The sequence below is a fragment of the Rattus norvegicus genome, chromosome 17 (genome assembly GCF_036323735.1).
Source record: "Rattus norvegicus strain BN/NHsdMcwi chromosome 17, GRCr8, whole genome shotgun sequence".
Classification (NCBI taxonomy): Eukaryota; Metazoa; Chordata; class Mammalia; order Rodentia; family Muridae; genus Rattus; species Rattus norvegicus.
This window is the reverse complement of record NC_086035.1, coordinates 7,099,126-7,119,353: the sequence shown is the minus strand read 5'-3', so window position 1 is coordinate 7,119,353 and position 20,228 is coordinate 7,099,126. Positions and strand designations below refer to the sequence as shown.

General features: G+C 47.9%; 1 protein-coding gene across 3 annotated transcripts in view; it reads right to left on the bottom strand.

Annotated features, from left to right (window-relative positions):
• Positions 1–20,228, bottom strand: part of Spock1 (sparc/osteonectin, cwcv and kazal like domains proteoglycan 1) — a 480,143-nt gene that overhangs the window by 107,681 nt on the left and 352,234 nt on the right. The window contains exons 1-2 of one of the 3 annotated variants that reach the window (XM_063276334.1): positions 11,450–11,565; positions 6,712–6,813 (exon numbers count right to left, since the gene is read on the bottom strand). In XM_063276334.1, the coding sequence (XP_063132404.1) occupies positions 6,712–6,813; positions 11,450–11,536 (189 nt within the window). In that variant the 5' untranslated portion in view covers positions 11,537–11,565. Of the gene's footprint in view, positions 1–6,711; positions 6,814–10,282; positions 10,306–11,449; positions 11,566–17,622; positions 17,750–20,228 lie in introns of those variants that run through there. The other 2 variants (XM_063276335.1, NM_001271297.1) reach the window with 2 other exon arrangements.

Below are 20,228 nucleotides of genomic sequence, written 5' to 3'. Positions count from 1 at the left end.
GGATCTGAGGTGGAAGGGTCAATGGGGGGATCTGAGGTGGAAGGGTCAATGGGGGGATCTGAGGTGGAAGGGTCAATTAAGTGTGGTAAAGGTGGCTCTGGAGCAGACCCTGGTCTGGGATTCTGTGGGCAGAGTTGTCTTTGTTCAGCTCTTGGGGACTTGAGAAGAGTCTTCCCCTGAGTGGCTTCCCCGCTGTACATCCTGCAGACATGGATCTAGCACCGGATTGGCTAAGACAGCAAGAAAACAGGCTGCTACCACAGGGGGTCAAAGATGCCAGCAAAGCCCAGAGAACTCACTCATTTGCAAGCTCTGTAAAGTGTGGCCAGGGGGACTGAACAAGCACCTGAGTGAACAGCAAGCTGGGGTGAGGGGATGAGGCGCTAAGCCACAGACAGACAGACAGACAGACAGACAGACAGACAGACACACACACACACACACACACACACACACACACACACTCGCACTGGCAGAACTGGCTGGCTGGGGCTTTATCCACTCCCTGCCATATCCTAGGCAGCGCAGTTCTAAACTCAGGCCCAGCTTGGCTTGACACAGGAACTCCCATACCTGACCGTTCTTGCAAAACGTTAACGGGATGAACTGCAATGAGCCTGAGCATCATTACAGAGAAAAGCTTGGGCATCTACCATGTTGGAGTTAGGAGTCAGGGCGTGGAATTACCAACGAGTAAAGCATTCTTGCCCCAGCTTAGGACTGCTGCAGAGGCTGTCTTCAATGAGAGGTCCCTGCTGCCTTTAACACCGCCGCTCCCTCCACTATTCATGTGTGTGGGAATTGAAGGCAGAAGAAAATACGGAAACCTGAGCCTCTCGGGAGACTGGAGAGGAGCTTGAGAAGGGGAAATAGAATAGACATAGGCACAGGGAGTGGATGAATGGAGGGAACCTGGTGGGGGAAGGGGAGGGAGAGGGGGAGGGGGAGGGGAGGGAGCAGGAGGGATCAAGTTGGAGGAAGACAGAGAAAAAGAGTACTGGGAGAGAGAACTGGAATCAGTTGGGGGTGGGGATACTGGGGGGTGTCTCTGGGATGAGCTACAAACCTAGAACAAAGGAAACTCTCAGGAAACTATGACAGGGACTCTTACATAAGACTCCCAGCAATGGGGATATGGAGCCTGAACCAGTCATCTCCTGCAAGACTTCCAATGGGGAGACTGGGACAACAACCCAGCTGCAAAACCTTTGCCCTACAATTTGTCCTACCTATAAGATTTCTGGGGGTAAAAATGGAGCAGAAATTAAGGAATGGCCAATTAACACCTCGACCAACTTGAGACCCATGCCATGAGAGAGTGTGCCCACCCCAGACACTATTAATTGTATTCTGCTCTTCTCGCAGACTGGGCCCTAGCATAGCTGTCATCTGAGAGGCTTCACCCAGCAACTGATGGAAACAGATGCAGAGACCCACAGCCAAACATTAGGCAGAGCTTGGGAAATACTACTGAAGAGGGAAGAAGGGATTGAAGGAAACCACAAGAAAATTTACAGAATCAACTAACCTGGTCCCATAGGGATCCACAGAAACTAAACCACTAAACAGAGATCATACATGAAACTGACCTAGGTCCTCTACACATACATAACAGCTGGGCAGCTTGGTCTTCATGTGAGACCCCTAACTGCAGGAGCTAGGGCCGTCTTTGACTCTGTTGACTGCCTCCGGATCTCTTTCTCCTAACTGGGCTGCCTTGTGTAGCCTCAGTAGGAGAAGATGTGCCTAGCCTTGGTGCAACTTGACAAGCTAAGGTGGGTTGACACCCATGGGAGGCCTCCACTTCCCTGAGGAGAAGGGGAGGAGCAGGGAAGGAGGAGAAGAGGAGAGGAAGGGGCTGGGAGGAGAAGAGGGAGAGGAAGCTGTGATTGAGATATAAATTAAATTAATTGGCTAATTAATAAAAACCACTATAGGCATATCTAAAGGGAGGTAAAAGGTTCTGAGAACTTGGTCTATATTAACTTAGCTTCTCACAGTGACCTTTTAACCTCGTTTGCAGAGAAGGAAACTGAAACACAGAGAGGTGGAGCTCTGGACAAGTTCTGCCCCATGACAGATGCGCCAACTTTCTCCTGTCTGCCTGTCTGTCTGTCTGTTTTATACCTAAATCACAATATGTTTCCATATCTGCTTTTTGCAGATATAGAGTGCAGCCTGAGAATAGAACCAGTAACCAGCAGGGGCCTAACACACAGTAAATGTGACTGTGACTCTGGAGAGCCACCTCAAAAGGTGAGCTCAAGGCAAGTTCTTGGCCCTTCCCAGGGGTGAGGACTTGGAAGCCTAAATGCATGGCTCTGGAACCCCTACAGAGTCAGGAGACAAAGCAGCCACTGTCAGGCACACGATCCCCCAAAGGGCCATCTGCCTTGCTCCTCTGTCACCTGCAGCATGCATGGCTGTGTCACACTAATCAGAAAGGCTACCCTCACCGGCACCAGCCACTGGTTCTCCTCTCAAGACCCTTAGCCAGCCAGAACTTCACCTAGGAGAGCTTTCTCTGAAAAGGCCACCCGGTGTAAAGGTCACCAGGAGGCTTCCTCTGCAACATGTGCCAGTCCTTCCTGGCTCTTGTAAATGATGCTCAGTTACCAAGACCTCTCCCTCCAAAAGATGGAAATAAATGCCATCCTCACCACACGGAAAGCAGACATTGCACCCAGGAAGATGGGGAAACCCAAGACGTGCTTCAAGAGCAGTTTCTCCATGAAAGGAGACTCTGATGGAAAAATCACACATTTTCTATCTTTCAGTGTTGGGTGGAGGGAGGAAAAAACACCACATTTCCATCCTTCCATTACCAGACTAGAACAACGAAGTCTTTCTAGTGGATGCGGAATGTCAGCAACTGAACTGAGAACTGAGAAACAGGGGGGCTACTGCAAGGATAGGCCACTCCCTGGTCACACCCACAGGAGTGAGCTCAATTACTTAAGCGGCTGTAACGATGTATAATCAAAATACAAAAATCTACATACCGTAAGTCTACACTTCAAAGAGCTTTGGCAAGTATAAATACGTGCGTGCACGTGGAGAATCGTGACCACAATCCAAATATTTATCATCCCGCCATGCTTCAGGCTTTCCTCACACCCTTAGAAAACTCTCCTCCTCATTAGCTCTCTTCCCCACGACAGCCAGCCATTGATTTACCCTGCCAGGAAAGATTTAGCTTATGTTTTATGAAGTTTTTATTAATGTAGTCAATATATCCTATTCTGAGCCTGGTTTTTCGTCGCGTGATTGGTTTCATACTCGGGTACGTTGTTAGTGTATCGATAACGGGTGACTTTTTGTTTCTGGCTATTTTTTTTTTAATTCTACGGCGCCCCGGTTTGACTGTGTCTCTGAGAAGTTCAGATGCCAGAACTGTCATTTTTCAATGTAGGGGTAGCGGTAAGTCAGGTCTCATGTTAGGCCGGCTTTCTGTTGCTGTGACAAATTCCCAAGACATTCAGAGGAGGAGAGAAGGGTCATCCAGGCACGTGTTTTCAGGGGGTCCAGACCCTGGCTGGCTGGATTCGTTGCTTTAGAACCACAGAGAAGGATGACATCAAAGGTGCACACTCAGTTTCTCAGCTCGGGGTGACCAGAAAGCCCAGGGATAGGCGAGGGAGCCTTCATGCTGCCGTGACATAACTACTGTCCCCACCTCTGAAGGGCTCCATGGCCTCTGGACAGCACTGCAGTTGAGGACCAGGCCTTCAGCACTGCCGGCTGGAAGCCATCCCATCCGGACCAGCGGGAGGAACTCTGATTCTGAGGATAATCCTTCAAGGACTGATATAAGACTTTCTCGAGCAGATAGCTTAGCTATGAGAATTTGGGATAAAGGGCTTGGGCGCTGGTGCAGGGGTTCAGATGTGCGTTTCCTCTGTAGAGATGTGTGTCCCACGATGGGATCTTTCAACCCAAGACATCTCGAATTAGCCCAACACTCTTTGATAAGTGTATAACTCCTCGTCTTAAATTGCCTTTTGCATTTCAACGTGTTGAGCATCTGAACCCTATGGTCTGGATCTGAAAAGTGTGTCACTCCATTGAGGGGTCTAATTCTTCCCTTTGTTGCCGAGGCCACCTCTCGCCATAGCTTACTTGCTTCTAAAGAATCACCCTCTGCCTGTCGGGGCCTGGGGGTGTCCTGTGAAACCGTCAGGTGTGGATCTGATACTGCAGAGAGGGTCTGTGTTAGCTCCTTCCAGACCCGCTTTGTGCCTTCCTACTCAGGGCCATTTGAAGTCAATCTATTTCCCGTAGCTTGCCCCGGATAGAAACACGGGCTGCCGGTGCAGGCTGGGACGCCTATGGTGTGTGAAACACAGGACAGTTTCTCTCTCCTGCACGCCTCAGTCCTGTGCACGGTCTTCCGGCCTTTTCTGGGCCACGGTTGCACTCCCGTGTGCCTGTGGTCTCCTTCTTGCAGCGTCACAGATTTGCCTGTATTCTCTTTACAGCTTCTAAGCTGAGCCTCTCGAGTGTTCCTGAAATTCTGACTCACCACCAAGCAGATAAAAACAAACAAACAAACAAGCAAGGAAGAGAAAAAGAGCCTTACACTCGAAACCACCTCAAGCAGATGAAACTAGACTTATTGATGGGGCTCTAACCCACTTAGGACTTACAGAACTGTCTCCAGTCTCCCGACCACCATCTTTCCAGTGCTTCTGGGCTAGTTTGGAATTCCACCTCCCAAGGTAGGGGTCAGCATCCTACCCTGCCCTTCTCTCCTGAACCAGGATTTATCTTGAAGTTTGCAAGATCAATCATCCAAAATGATTTGTGTGTTATCGGTAGGACTTTCTACGGAGGGTTTGGGTACCTCCAGGCTATCGTACACTTGGATACGTTCAGACACAGTCAGCTCCTGCAAGGCCATCGACACACTGCAAGAGGGAGACACATGGCGGTATTGGCACTCAGAAGAAACGGGTAATGTTCTCTGGCACGAGGGGTGCAAGGGGATTTACTGAGGAGACAGCACTTAGGTTGAGCCTTATGGGTGGAATTCCAGAAACACAGCGTCGCCTTTCACTGATAGGAGGCTGAATCTGTTCCCTCCCGTCATTGGGAATGACGTGCAAAGACCTGGGAAGTTGGCTGGGGTACTGCCGAGTGCCAGCTGCACTTCGAATTCTCAGAGTCACGGGTTCAAACTCTGGCACAAATGAATACATGTTAAAATATTATCATAAAAAGGTGCATGCGGTCTATCCTACTTTCACCTGCCATTCATATACCATCAGTCAGGGTATGTATTGGTTCTCCCTCAAGGGGACCCAAATGGCTGCTCTGGCCAGCTCTCAGCAGGAAAGGGTTAACCAGCAGGAGAGATAACGCCCTAATCCCACACATGGACACCCTTGCACATCCTATCTTGATGGATACATGCTATTATCTCCATTCTCTCTACTGGAGAGAGGTTATGGTTAGGGTGAGGTTAAAGGTCAAGAAGCTTTTCAAATGCACTCCATCGTATCTGGGTCTCAGGACCTTGCAGCACCTGGCTTCTCGGCCACTAGTGCATAGCCCATCTTTGGGAGAGGGCTCAGTGCCAAAGCAGTTCCTAGTGGCTTTGGAGAAGAACTTAGGAAAGAAAAATCATTCTTTGGGCTTTGAGAACTTTCCTGATGTGTGGTCTCTGAGCACCTCACTGACCTGGACTTGAAGTCTAGCATAGCCACTGGATCCTGGAAAGCATCTTTCCTCATTGTACATGCAGTTAGAGGTTTCTAAGCTTGTGGCAGAAAGCATTCAGGAGCCTCTGAGTTCAGTCATTGGTTCTGAATAAGACAATATGAAAATGCCCGACTTTTTACTGATTTCAGAAAGGGGGAAATGCTTTGGTGGAAGTGAGGGCACCACTGGAGCCATCACCTTCAATGGTCAAGTGTGGCACAGTTGGGTACGTTCTAACCAAAGCCTAATAAAGAGCAAGGAATTCCTTAATCCCCTCACATGGTGTCTAGGTCCTAATCCAAGGCTTAGAAAGGAGCAGAGTTGGGGTTGGGGATTTAGCTCAGTGGTAGAGCGCTTGCCTAGCAAGCGCAAGGCTCTGGGTTCGGTACCCAGCTCCCCCCCCCCCCAAAAAAAAGAAAGGAGCAGAGTTCCTTCAGTACTGACAATGTCTGAGGCTGAGCTGCTCTCTTGGAAAGCACTGAGAAGGAGGCATGGCTGTACTCCTGTGAGCAATATGTCCAAAGGGGAGGTTTTGTTTGCTCCCTTTAAAGAAAGCAACAATGTAACAGCTTGATTAAAGGTGTCTGTTGTGACGTAATTGGATTTGTAGCACTGTGCATGCTCGTTCTGCCCTGGGACCTTTCTGTCTTTTAAGCAGTTGGTAGATAGAGGTCTCATGTGCTTTGCCATTCACCTCGCCCGTCTTCTCATCTCCTGGGGTGGGGGGGGGAGGAACCAACCCTCATCATGCTCAGGTAAGGTCTTTATCAATAGCTTACTTGTGCATTCAGCAGAACTGGCAGCAAGACGGCTCCTTTTCCTAATGTGTTTCTAACAAAGGCATTAACTAATTACATGATGTTTTACCTGGGGACATCTACAAAGAAGAAATAAAAGGTCTATTCTTCATATGTCTGTTAAACATGTTTTTGCATAAAGAACATAGAAATAAGTGGCGCACTGATGACTCAAATTGCTTCCGTCTCTAACTTCTATGAGGAATCTGCATACCGAAGAGGTCTGAGTAAATCCAGGATTCTTTGCTGTGGATGGAGTATGAACATCTGTGCTTCCTGAAAATGTCACAATAACCATTTGGCCCAGTAGTGTATCCTAGAAAGCCAAAAGACAGTGTTATCTTGGCACATTGTAAAAGAAAAGGGACAAAGAAAACTGACGATTCATGGGTCCCATGTTCTGAAGAAAGTCTTAAGGATTAGGCCAAGGGCTTCAAAGAATTCTGTATTCAATGAACACTCTACCTTATTTAGGGGTTTCCTCTCTTTAATTAGACAACATTCTCAGTATAAAGAATCATCTTTTTCTCACGTCCCTATATGGGGTCCTGCTCCCCCTGCACCTTCTGCTCCCATTCCTGCTGGGGAGCTGGCTGACTGGCTAAGAATACTTACTGTGCAAGAAGACCCAAATTAAAGCCAGGCACTGTCTCCTGTGCCTGCCCAACATTAAGGGGTGGAGACAGACAGATCCCAGGAGCTCGCCAGCCAGTCAGTCTAGCTGAACCAGCATGCTTCAGGTTTAGTGACAGACACAGTTTCCAAAAACTGACGCAGAGGGTGATAAAGGAAAATATCAGTCATTTACATCTGGGCCTCTCCTCATCTGGTCTCCTCAAGCATGTAGCATGGATGCATGCACATGGTATATAAACTCACAGACACACACACATATGCACACACACACATACACACACATGCAACTCACATGCATGCATGAACACACACACATGCTTACATATGCACATGCACACTCACATGTACACAGACACATGCACACGTGTGTGCACTCACACACACAACACAAGGTGTTAAAGCATTCTTACACTGGCTCAAACTACTGCTACTTAGATGATGGCCTCAAAGAAGTTACCACATCTGAAGCAGAAAGGCTATTTTTGAAATGTACACTGTTAAAATGTGCCCGTCCTCTTTTCCTTTTATTAAAAGTCTTTTTCTTCATCACAGTGAAGTGGGGCTTGCAAGGCCAAAGCAGGCCACTCACAGAGCCTCATTAGCCCGGACAAGGACTCGAATAAGAGATGTCTTATGATTCAAAATGAGCCAATTAGAGGCCTTCCCTGAGGTCCAAACACAGGCTAGGTAGATTTCCTTCGAGCTGCTAATATGAAAACAAGGTGACTAAGGCTTTCGAATCCATCTTGTTAGCAAAGAGAAAGAGTCTCTCTGCAGAAGGCAGGACGAGCCAGCAGGCGAAAGGGTGGGAGATACACCATATTACTCACAGAGCTTCCCTAGCTCCCAACAAGGCCTTGCTGTCCCAGAGGACTCCCAAACCTTATGTATCAATCTACCAGTCTATATCTATATAGCTATATCCAGATATCTAGATAGATAGATAGATAGGTAGATTATAGATAGATAGGTAGATTACAGATAGATTACAGATAGATAAATGATAGATTATAGACAGATAGGTAATAGATTATAGATAGATATAGGTAGATAGATTATAGATAGGTAGGTAGATTATAGATAGATTATAGATAGATAGATGTTAGATGATAGGTAGGTAGGTAGATTATAGACAGATAGATTATAGATAGATGATAGATTATAGATAGATAATAGATGATAGATAGATAGATAGATAGATAGATAGATAGATAGCCAGCCTACTTTGAACTGTCCTGGATAAGCCCTCTCTCTCCCTACCAAGTGATTTTTGATCATCATTTTTATCATGGCAATAGAAAGCAAGTTACACACTCATGAGTAAATACCACTATTAATTCCAAAGTATTAATGGGGGCGGGACAGCAAAAAGACCAACATAGTTGGGAAGTCTCAAAGTGTATGTGTATGTATATGTGTATGTGTGCGTGCACCTCTGTGTGTGTGCTATGTGTATAAAGAGAGAGAGAGAGAGAGAGAGAGAGAGAGAGAGAGAGAGGGAGAGAGAGAATGGTTTAATCTAAGTTTGAGGTTCATAGTCCTGTCATTTAAAGTCTGAGGTATTATGATGACACAGCTGGTATAATAGAGCTTTTCCGAGGTTTTTATTTGCAGAGTAAAAGCTGTGACCCCAGCCAGACTGGGGTTCAAACACTGACTTTGTGACCCCAAGCTGCGCTGATCTTATTGCTGTCTCTCTACCAAGTCAATGAATACTTTGGAGCTAACACTGGTATTTTACTCATGAGTGTGTGTCCTAGTTTGCTGCCTCTTCCTGTGGCAAAAAAATGATGACTAAAAGTTACTTGGGAGGAGAAGGGCTTATCCAGGGCAGGAACACAAGGCAGGAACCGGAGGCAGGAAGGGGAGCAGAGATGAACAGACTTCACTGACTGACTTGATCCCTGTGGCTTTTTCACTTTGATTTTTTTTTGTTTTAAAATAAAACCCAGGATTAACTACTCAGTGTTAGCACTGCCCACAGTAGGTGGGGCCCTCCCACATCAATCATGATCAAACAAAGGCCCTACAGACTTGCCCAAAGGCCAATCTGATGGAGCCATTTTCTCAATTAAGGATCCCTGTTTCCAGATGACCTGAGCTTGTGCACAGAGACTGACCAGCTCACTGTGTTTTGAAAATCATTGAAACAACAAGAAATAAGGCACCACTTGGCACAGAAACTCAATGCAGAGCATTTAACAGAGACTTAGCAAGGACCACCTGCCTCCTTAGTACTGCTCATGCTGTCATGGTAGCTGCTGCAAGATGAGGCATTCGTCCGTCCTTTAGCTAGCTGTCAAATTTCAGATGGGCGCAGATGGGCTGCCTAATACTAAACCTACACTCCCAGCCTCCTTTGCAGCTCGATGGGGCCTACGAGGTAATTTTAGCTCACGGGACACGAACAGGTGAGGGAGGTGACTTATGAATGGTTCCTACTTTCCTTCCTGGTTTCAACTGGACTGGCTGGGCATAGCCATGCCTCGCCCATAGGCAAAGCGTCACTTCTGTAAGTACTGTGGATGGCAGAACACCAAGCTAAATGGATCCTGGGCAGGCCCAGTCTGGAGGCGGCGCCTCTGTTCTATGTTGCTTTTGAGAGAACTGGAAGCCAAACCTGACGCCCTGACGCCTCTATTTTATGTAAGGCTTTTGTCACAGAGGCTGGAGTCACTATCCCTGCGAATACACAGCTAATTATAAATACTGTTTACACTTACTCCTCGGGGAAGGCCAGTAAACAGGGCGGGGACGATAAAACTAGAGCAAAAAGTATTTAAAATAGCTGAAGGTTGCCACAGAAATGAGCTCTCATTACCAAATGACATCTGACTCCCTGAGACTAAGACAGGAAGTTGTAAATGAATATGGCCCGAGGGGGGGAAGGCAAACTGGGCCACCTGCCATCTATGGTGGCCGGACTCCTCCCGAAATCTTGAACTTCCTGATGTAGGAAGCAGAATCGCTTAGAGCCAGCTAGAAACCACCGCCAAGGAGCTCTTCAGTTACAAAGCCTCTTTGTTGGCCTTTTCTGTGCAACAACAACAACAATAACAACAACAACAAAAAACAAAAACAAAAAACAAAAAAACAAAAACAAACAAACAAAAAAAACAAGTCCTGGATCTGACTCCAGAGCCACTTACCAGACCTCTCCTCTCTCATTGAGTCTGTCAGTCTGTCCCTCCCTCCCTCCCCTCTCTCCCTCCCACCCTCCCTCCCTTCCTCCCTCCCTCTCTCCTCTCTCTCTCCTCCTCTTTCCCTTTCTCTCCCCCCCCCCCCCCCCCCCGCATAGACAGAGCAGGTGACTGTCTCACAGTGCTGTCCCTCCAAGGGGACCATGAGCAGCCACCCTTCTGCCTTCACCGCTTTACAGAGCGCCCGGCTCCAGTGTGCAGATGTATGTGTTCCACCTATCGTTTCCAACTCTTTGATTTTCTTCATCAACTACAAAGCTCTCTCTGTCTCAGGGGCCGTTTCCAAGTGATGACCATTCACGTGGCATGGGTCTGCAGGGAGCAGACCTAGCCCAGATGCCTCTACTCCCAGCCTAAAGTAATGACAAGCAAAGGGGGATAACGACCCTCTCGCGGCAGGAATGCTCACAGGTCAGGCATCCTAGAAGCCAAAGACAGCGTCTAAAGCTATCTGGAGGAGTCTCACGTACTACACCTCCCAGTCAGCCTCCATCCACTGAGTTTCCTGTTCCTGGAAAATCGGCCAAGAACTTCAAACACGACCTTTCCTTGGTAGTGGTTGTTAGAAACTATTAAGATGCCCCAGCAAAGATATAATCCATGGTGACAACGTGCTGGAAGAAATGCCAGCCCTGTAAAGCAACCGCTCCCCGCCTCCCCCGCCCTCCCGTGCACTTTCAGAACCTAAAGAACCCATTTTCTCTCACAGCAGTTCTTAACTCTGCATCTTTCTTCGGTGTCTAGACGTAAACGACCCATTTGCTAATTGCTTAACAGCTTTTAAGGAAGTAGATGTGGGGAGGAGAGGAGGAGACCAGATGGGTGTTTGCCTGCTTGTTTTCCAATTATCAACAGCCAGGCAGGTGCCAGGGAACGGCAGCGCTACCTCTCCAGAACCCTGTGCCATTGAGCGAGGCCAGTCCCACATCCTGGTTTGGAAAGGAGCCATTGTAGTTCTCAGAGCCACAGCCAACATGGCCAACAAACTCCCCGGGAAAGATCCGAGCAATGAAACTCCCTCCAGGGCCAGGTTCTGATTGGTCCAGGTATCTGAATTGAAAGAAATATGTTCGAATCATGTACCCTTCATAAGAAAGGCTCCTGCATTTTAAGTACCGTGTGGGCGGCAGTCCTGGATAGCAAGTACCCGAATGGGGAAGAGTCGTGGACGTCAGGTGCACGGGAAGCCATATTGGATACCATTTTCCTGTTTGAGACCCTGTGGCAGAACCTTCCCCTAATGAATAAAGATTTCAAGGAGCCAATCACTGAATGAGTGGGCGGGACTTCCAGGTTGGGGTGTGGCAGAGGGGAAGCAGGAGAAAGATAAGGCCTTTTGGACTGAAGAGATGATGAAGGACACAATGTAGGTAGGGGAGAACCCCTGCGCCCCCCCAGGTGGTGGATCTGCTGGGATCCGCTTTTATAAATTGGAATAGCTTACAAACTAGGATGCTGGTTGCTGTGCCCAGTGATTCTGTTACCTGTTGATTATAAACTAAGATTGTGTGGTGTTTTCCTTCGCATGGTGACTCAGCTGGGTTCTGCCAGCTACGGGAATTTGGGAGCGTGGGGCGTGCGTGGCAGCTGTATCATGGGAATTGTCTTTTAAATATTTCATGCTACAAAAAGCAGTCTCAGCCAGGCCCCACCCCTGGCCCTCTCTGAGCTCCCAAGACCTAAGCATCACTCTGGATCTGCTACTGTTTCTAAAGGAAACCCAGGCTAGCCCCCCTGAATGCAACATGACCACAAAGTTCCCTGATGAACGGAGACAAAATCCAACAGCAGCCTGGACTCTCTGTTCCCGCTCTATCCTTTTAGCCTCCATCGAGCTACACAGAGACAAGCAGAGAAAGCAGAGAGGTTTGCAAATGACCGTGCTCCAAACATAACAGGCACATCCTAACTCTGCTGACCGAGGGATTCGAAAGCTCTGCTAGGATGAAGATGTGCCCGTACGCCGAGCCTGTATCTGGGATAACTTTTATGTGTTTCAAATCCATCAGTCACCAAGGCCAGGCTAATCTTCCCTGTTTCCTACACATGTCAAAAAACCACTGTGACGGTCTTGATGCCAGTAGGTCCCTCTGTCACCAGCATACGGTCCCATCCCACACACTGCCACTCTACACGAAGGCAGCCGAATCCTAGACTGGGACTCTTTGATGGGATTACCCCAAATCTTACAAGCCGAAGTTCCAACTTTGTGGTCTTCAAACGGCTGAGTGTGACTGATCGTTTCTCTATAGTCAGCAAATGGGCTCACTCACGTCTGGATGCAAGGAAGAGATGTGGTTTTAAGGGCTGCTGTGGAAGAAAATACCCCTACCCCTTCAGAGATTGCACAGGGCAAGGCATGCTGGGAGCATGTCCTTTATGGGCATGGAGTTTCTGTATCAGCCCAACTCTCTGACAGGTGACCCATCACAATGACACTGCCTGAGCCCCTCTGTGTACCTTGCCTTTCTTTTATTCTTCAAGCCCTTCTCCCCTTTTGCTGATCTAGATCCTGTTCCTTTCGATGGATGATTCTTTTCAGCCACAAGATCTTGCTAGAACCATGGCTTTCTCTGACACAACTGCCTATTCCTCTAAACTAATGAGGGTGACCCTACTCAGTGCTCCCAAAGTGCCTTCAATGCCCCTTATCTAAGCAACGATCGTCTTAACCCCCTGCTGCTATGACGAAATGCCTGAGGTTGGGTAATGTAGGAAGAAAAAGTTTTTGTTGGGCTCAGAGAGTCCCTTGGCAACCACATGCCCCATAATTGTCATGGTAATGGCATCACAGTGAGAACAACTGTAAGAAGCATTATGACGTAGGAGCCCAAGGCCTGAGGTGGGATCCAGTCTCACTCTTTAAAGAACAGCTCATTCTTGGGAGAACTTTATCCACACGGTTAACATTAATCCCACCCAAGATCGGTGTACTTAATAACTTAATATCCTCCCACGAGGTCTGGCCTCCAAGTACGTAAACTTGTATGTGACTGACCACCTGCTGTAATCAAAGTAGGTTGCTTTCCAGTGTGCCTGTCTCCCTTACAAGCCCCACGCAAATGGGGCATTCTCCCCGTTTTGGACCTGCACGATGACTCTGCTCTTCAGCGCCCTGTTTAACACCGACCGTTGAGCTTCTGTAATACATTCGTTCTTTGCGGAGGGAAGAATATGTCAAAAAAAAAAAAAAAGAAATTAAGAAAGTGACGTGACACTTTCTCGCCTAGAGGCTAAGTAAGGGTCAGAGCCTGCTTCACACTCTGCAGCGAGCGGCAACGTTGGGTTTGCTCTCCATGTGACGCCATCTGTCATCTCGAGACTGCAAGCTTGTGCACCCATCTTAGGTTCTAAGGAGTCAGACCTCTACGTGGTACCTCTGGGGTTGATGTGTTGGGAAATCCCTGCTGTAGAATGCCACTCCTGAGTGTAACCCCTGTCTACTGGTTCTAGAAGACTCCAACTCTCCTGGGCAGAGGCAGAAACAAAGCTTGGCCAATGTGTCCCCTGGAAAGCCACCTGCTTCATGGCCAGCCTGAAAAGCTGGCTCCTTTGTTCTGCCTTCATTGACTCTCTACCGCCATCAGGCCCATCCTGAAGAGATGGACAATTCAACTGGAAAACAGGGCCCGCTTGCCTACGGTGGTGCCAGGCCTGGGCTGGACTTTGGCTGAAGATTATTTTCATAGGTTTGACTTCATCGAATAAAATCACTTCTGCCTCCATGCACACCACAATCTCCTCCAGTCTTCAGTCTTCTGTTTTCCAGCATTGATGACCTAGAAAGGCCATAGCTCCAGGGGATAGGATGTCAGTGATTGTTACTAGTTAATTCATTCAGTCATGTTAGCTGAGCCTCTGTTAGCATTCTCCAAAGTTTGTCTGTATGACCTGAACGTCTTTTTGAACCTGAGTAAACAAGAGGCCCCTTTAGGGGTAATAAGTAAAAACAACAACAAAAAAAAGCAAACCTGACCAAATGGATATATGCCCTCTGGGGGAAAGCCCCACTGAATACCATAATGGTTAACAACTGGCCTCTGCCTCGAAGGCCTTAAGTACAAGGCTTAGGACTCAACCATATTTGATTTGTGATATTAACAAGGAGCAAAGGCAGAACAAGGGGACACTTGAACCAGGACCCAACATCACCTCCTCTACAATGCTGTCATTCCCAGAAGTCTGTGCAGCTCTGTGAGCACTTCTTCCCATCAGAGTAGCCACAGGAAGCTTAGCCCAGGCAGGTGGGTGCAGTACAGGGCCTTGATTAGCAGTGAGTGCACCGGTAAAGAACACACATATCCAGGAACAGCTTTGAAGAGCTGGTTCAGTTTAATTGGTGGGGACAAAGGTCATTTTAAACCTTTGGGGATGAGTAGGGACTCAGTTGAGTGTACATCATTGGTCCAAGCCAGAGTTCTAGGGATGCCTCATTTGCATAGGACGGAGTTTCAGGTGCTGCTGGACATGACCTTATAAGGAGAGAGGAAATTTAACCTGGCTACTAGCTATGGCTATGTGACCTCTGGTGAGGTAAGAGTAGGGCCACAGTGCTACATATCAGGACATGAAGGTCCAAGGCAGGGGAGAGGGAGAGGTCCTACTCCTTCCAATCTCAAGGATGAGATTTCCAGGGTTTGAACAGGTCTCAATCCCACTCTTCTCCAGGCCTATTCTTTCTGGTCCCACAGCTTCCTGGTCTCACAACTCTGCTTTTTAATTTTAATGTCATTGAAGTGGATAGACCACATACACCCAGGGAGAAGACCATGAGCGTCATAATCTGTCATGTCATGTCCCAAGGTACCTTACTGTTGTTTGGATCTGGAATACCTATCAACAGCCTAAGTGTCAAAGGCTTGACCCCAGTCCATGGTACTACTGAAGACAGTAGGACCTTCGGAAGGTAGAACTCAGAGGGAAGAGGTTACATCACTGAGACTATGTCCATGGTGGTGAAGGCTCGAAGTGAGTCTTAACCACCAGGAGACCCTCCCACCCCCCAAATGAGAAATGAGGATGGAGTTCGATGCAAACACAAGAGGTTTATTTTCTGGCGCGTTGGGGTCAACCTTCAATCACCCCTTGTGGCAAGTGACTGGAAGGCAACCCCAAATGGCTGTAACAGGCAGTTTTTATACTTTTTAGGGGTACAGGTTACATCAGCAAGGTTATAGTTTAAGCTTATTGGCTAAGCATATTGACCTTTGACTCTATTGGCTAGCAAGCATATGACACTCATTTGAACTCTATCCAGGGGGTCAGGTGACTATCAGTCAGAATATTTGTTGGTTTTTCAAGACTGTCCCTGCTTCTCCAGAGAACTGTGGGTGAAGAATGGAACTTGGCCTAGCCTTGACCCGAGATGGGAAGCTGGTACTTGGCCTAGTCTTGACCTGAGGTGGTGGGTGTAAGGCTGAAGAAAGCCCCTAGTGTCCTTTAGCTGAAGATATTGGGGTCTCAGGTCCATTCAATTCTTTTCCTTTGCATGGCCACCATACGATGAATGGAACTCTTTTTTTTTTTTTTTTTTTGGTTCTTTTTTTTGGAGCTGGGGACCGAACCCAGGGCCTTGCGCTTCCTAGGTAAGCGCTCTACCACTGAGCTAAATCCCCAGCCCCGATGAATGGAACTCTTATGTCTCATGGCAAGTACCTCCAGGTTGAACTGTGCCTGCCCAAGCCCAAAGCAATGACGCCAAATGATGGGATGAGACCTCTGAGGCCACCAGCCAAGACTAACTATCCTCCTCTGAAAGCTGATTATCTCAGGCACTTTATGATGGCAGCGGAAGATGGACATATCATATACTAACGACAACGTTCGATGAGCTACCTTACGTCTTTTTCTTTTGCTCCAGGAAAATAGTTGTGCGAGGCTAGGGAATGTAGACTCATCTCATCAAAACAGTGGTTTTGGGGATGGGGAAGGCCTCTGAGTGCTTGGCTTGACTCAGTTGAGGCCAGTTCTCTTCCAAAAGGGAGGAGTCATTGGGGTGGAATTTTCCCAGTAAAAATCCTGCGTTATAAGCAAGTTATCCACCTGCACCTGAAAGCAGCCCCTACTTCATACACAGGCCAGACTATAGGAGAGCTTTGATCAGCAAGGGTTCTGACACAGTTCTTGGGCAACTGACAGCCCTTTGGGCCAATGCATTAGACAGGGCACTGTGGCTCTGCAGCTCAGGTCTTCCCAGGACTTGCTATGTCAACTTTGCGTTTTACCTTGCCCTCTTGGCAACTGTCCACATGCCTGGCATCTGGGTTTCAGTGAAAGAAAATAAAAGCAGGACCTAACTTCAAGAATGGGGAGGGGGGACAAGAATAAATTTTCAGTGATGCTTGTAAACCCGCTAACCTATACATGTTTCAGGTATCAGAATCAGACCATTACTAAAATCTGTTTCTAATCAATTCTATCTGAGATCAGGAGGACGAAGGAAGGAGAAACTGAGATGTGCTGGTGGTTTGTGGGCAGGATGCACTAGCCCTGAGCACGGACAGAATAGTTCTAACTCCCAGAGTAGGTCTGCACTTGGAGAGGGGGAGGATTGACTCTGCCCAAGACAAAAGTCATCTGCTTTAGCTCTACTAGATTGTGTTGTCTTAGCTCTTAGCACACTGTCTGGAACACAGCAAGGCTGCCAACGATACCCACCGAGCGAGTAAATGGACTGACTGTGCCATGGCTACCCTCCTGGAGCACTAAAACGGAAGACATGAGTCTAGCTGGTCTGTGCACCACAGAAAGCACGGAGGGAAAGCAGCCCTGGGCTCTATGATGCCACTAAGCCTGAAGAGAGCAGCAGGGAGGAGATTGTCCCAGGCTTGTGTGGTTTGCGCTATGAAGATCAGCCTGGGCAGCACAGACAACACAACGATGTGCACTGTGAGAAAGGCACAAGGGATGGGGCAGAAACGCTTGAGACTCGCACAGCAATGTGACCCAGAGGTATTCTTTATAAGGACTCACTAGCTATAGACGCCACTCTATAAAACATCACTGAAAGCCAAGGAGGCAGCTGAGGTGGGAAATACCAGGGCTCTGCTTCTCCACCAGTAGCACCAACTCCTAGGCTGCTTCTCACTGGGTCAAATTCTGCATTGTATGTCTCACTCCCCCCTTGGCCTTCAGCCACTGCAATCTCAATCTCCTTGGCCAGAATTATCTAGTTCAGAGTCTGTGTCTCCTCCAGGGCAAGGCCCAGAACAACCAGGCTGCCCACAGAAGCACAGAGACTTGACAAACAGACCTCCAGTGATTTTTATAGGCAAAACAACAAGACCAACCTTGGACGTGTACGTGTGGCCGTCAGACCCGCAGACCATCGCTGACTGTGCCACGGGGCAAGGCTTGCATTTAACCAGATTCGAAGGTCCAACCCAGTGCTTGTGAGCCACACTCCCCTTCTTTTGCCTATGGAAGAAAAGAGAGGGGATGCGTTAGTCAAAATTCTGCCCTCGTTGGTGTTTCTCCCAGGTTGTTCCCGAAGAACACAGCTAAATACAGACAGGAAAGCATCCAAAAGAGGCCCAAGGGACGCTAGCCAGCACCCCCATTTGTTCCAAGTCATTAAGTGGCATCAGGAGGTTTTCTCTCTAAAGCATGAGATCCACCCACTAGCTGAACCAACAAAATTAAAACATTGCAAAACATCACATGACCCACATGTAAGAAACGTCACAGACACTTCAGAAAACAATGAGAGAGACCATCCCAGTGAGCCCCAGCGCCTGGTTCAACACATCACACATGTCCTGAACTGCCTCCCATACTCTCTGGGGCTGCCAGGCAGCTTCTATATTGACAGAGGGCGCTACTGTGGGGGCACTCTATACAGATTTACTCCAAACACCACTGCCGACTTGACACTTAGCAAAGGCTCTGTGGTGATGTCACTTCCACTGCTAACATCGCCACGAGTCTCCTCTTCCACTCCAGTGTCCCCTTCGCATGTCTGTCACAGTAAGTGGCACTACCACCATGGCTCTGCTCGTCTATAAGTGAAGGAAACAGAAACTCCTTCTGGTGGCTGTTATATTAAAAAAAAAAATCATGTGTTATGGCTTGCATTCAAAATGCCCCAACAGGCCGATGTACTTACTGGTGATGTGTTTATGGGAAACATCCCAAAATGCATGATATACTGGGGGCCTGTTTGTAGAAAATGCCCCAAGGCCTGATATACTGGGGACCTGTTTGGGAAATGCCCCCAAAGGGATTGATATACTAGGGATTGTTTGTGGGAAATGCCCCAGTGGGTCTCTGTAGGAAATGTCCCCGTGGACTGATAAACTGGGAGCTTGTTTGCTAGTTGATGTGCTTTTAGGAAACTGTTGGTTCCTGGGGGCTCTGAGATATCAAAGTAAGCTCCTAATGGATTTAAACATGAAGGAATCGCAAGTTGCAGGCAAGACCTAGTAGGAGGAAGATCTGCAGGGAAGAGGCCTGTCCTCAGGAGCTACATGCTCTAGTCTCTTCCTCTGCTCCTTTCCTCCATTTCCTGTCTGAAGAGCCTCTGTTACAAGCACCCGCTTCATCCACCCTAGTGCTCCATCCCACCATAGGCCCAACATCACTGGAGCCAAAGACTGTGGACCAAAACCTCTGCCCTCTCAGAGCTGAAAATGTGTGATTCCTCCCTTCAAGTTGATTTTCTCCGGTACTTATCTTTACAGCGACAATTATCACCAGTGCAACCCTCAAAACAAGAAGCAGTACAAGGGGCAGATATTACAATTGTTTTCCCAATAGATGAGACTCTCAAGAAAGACATTGCCATTGCATGGAAACGTGACAAGAGATCAGGAGGGTCTTTAACCACTACGAGTTGTGAAGCTAGAAGGAACCAGCTCTGCCAGACCCAATCCCCCTAATCCCTCAGGAATTCACCTGTGGTGTCCGAGGTGAGCAGCCCTCCTGCAAATGAGAAGAATGGGGGAGGGGGAGGGGCTGAAGAGGAGCCCAGCAAACACTAACTGGTTCTTACACCACCTCACACATTCATTAGTAATTTAAGGGAGGCAGTGGGGGTGAGGAGAGTGTGTTTGGAGAATTCCCTGAAAGCAACATCAAAGGGAATCAGTTCATACCCACAGCATAGCTGCCTGAGGCTACCAGGGATCTAGGCTGGAGAGGAAACACGTCTGAACCTTTCCGACCAAAGACTCAGAGAACAAAGGTCTAGATGGGTCTTTATCACCTAGGAGTCACCTTGTTTGCTTGGCTGAAGAGGAACTGGAAACTCTGAGAGAGGCGGAGTTCTGTCTGAAGTTATGGATTTGATTGGTGGTAGGGCCCTAGGGTCCCTGGAAAGTTTCCAGGGTGGAAGCCGTGCCTCAGACAATGTCTTAGTTACTAGTCTATGGCTGCCACAGACCACTGTGACCAAGGTAACTCATAAAAGAAACAACATTTAATTGGTCTTATGGTTTGTGGTTTGGGATGAGAATGCTGCCCCCCCACCCCCACCAAAGACTCATATGTTTGAATGCTTGGTCCCCAGTTGGCGGAACTGATTGGGAAGGATTAGGATGTGTAGGAGGGGGGAGCATCGTTGAGGAGTGTGCTTTGAGGTTTCCGAACCCATGACTCCCAGTTAGTATGCACTCTGTCTGTCTGTCTGTCTGTTAGTCCATTCATCCATCCATCTATTATTCATCTATCACCTATCTTCATTTATCTACCTATCATCTATCTTCCTATCATCTACCTATCTACTTATCTATCATCTATCCTATCTATCTATCTATCTATCTATCTATCTATCTATCTATCTATCTATCTGCCTATCTATCTATCATCTATCATCTATCTTTCAATCTATCTATCTCCAACTTTCAGATCAGGATATAAACTCCTAGGTGCTGTGTCAGCATTATGTCTGCCTGCCTGC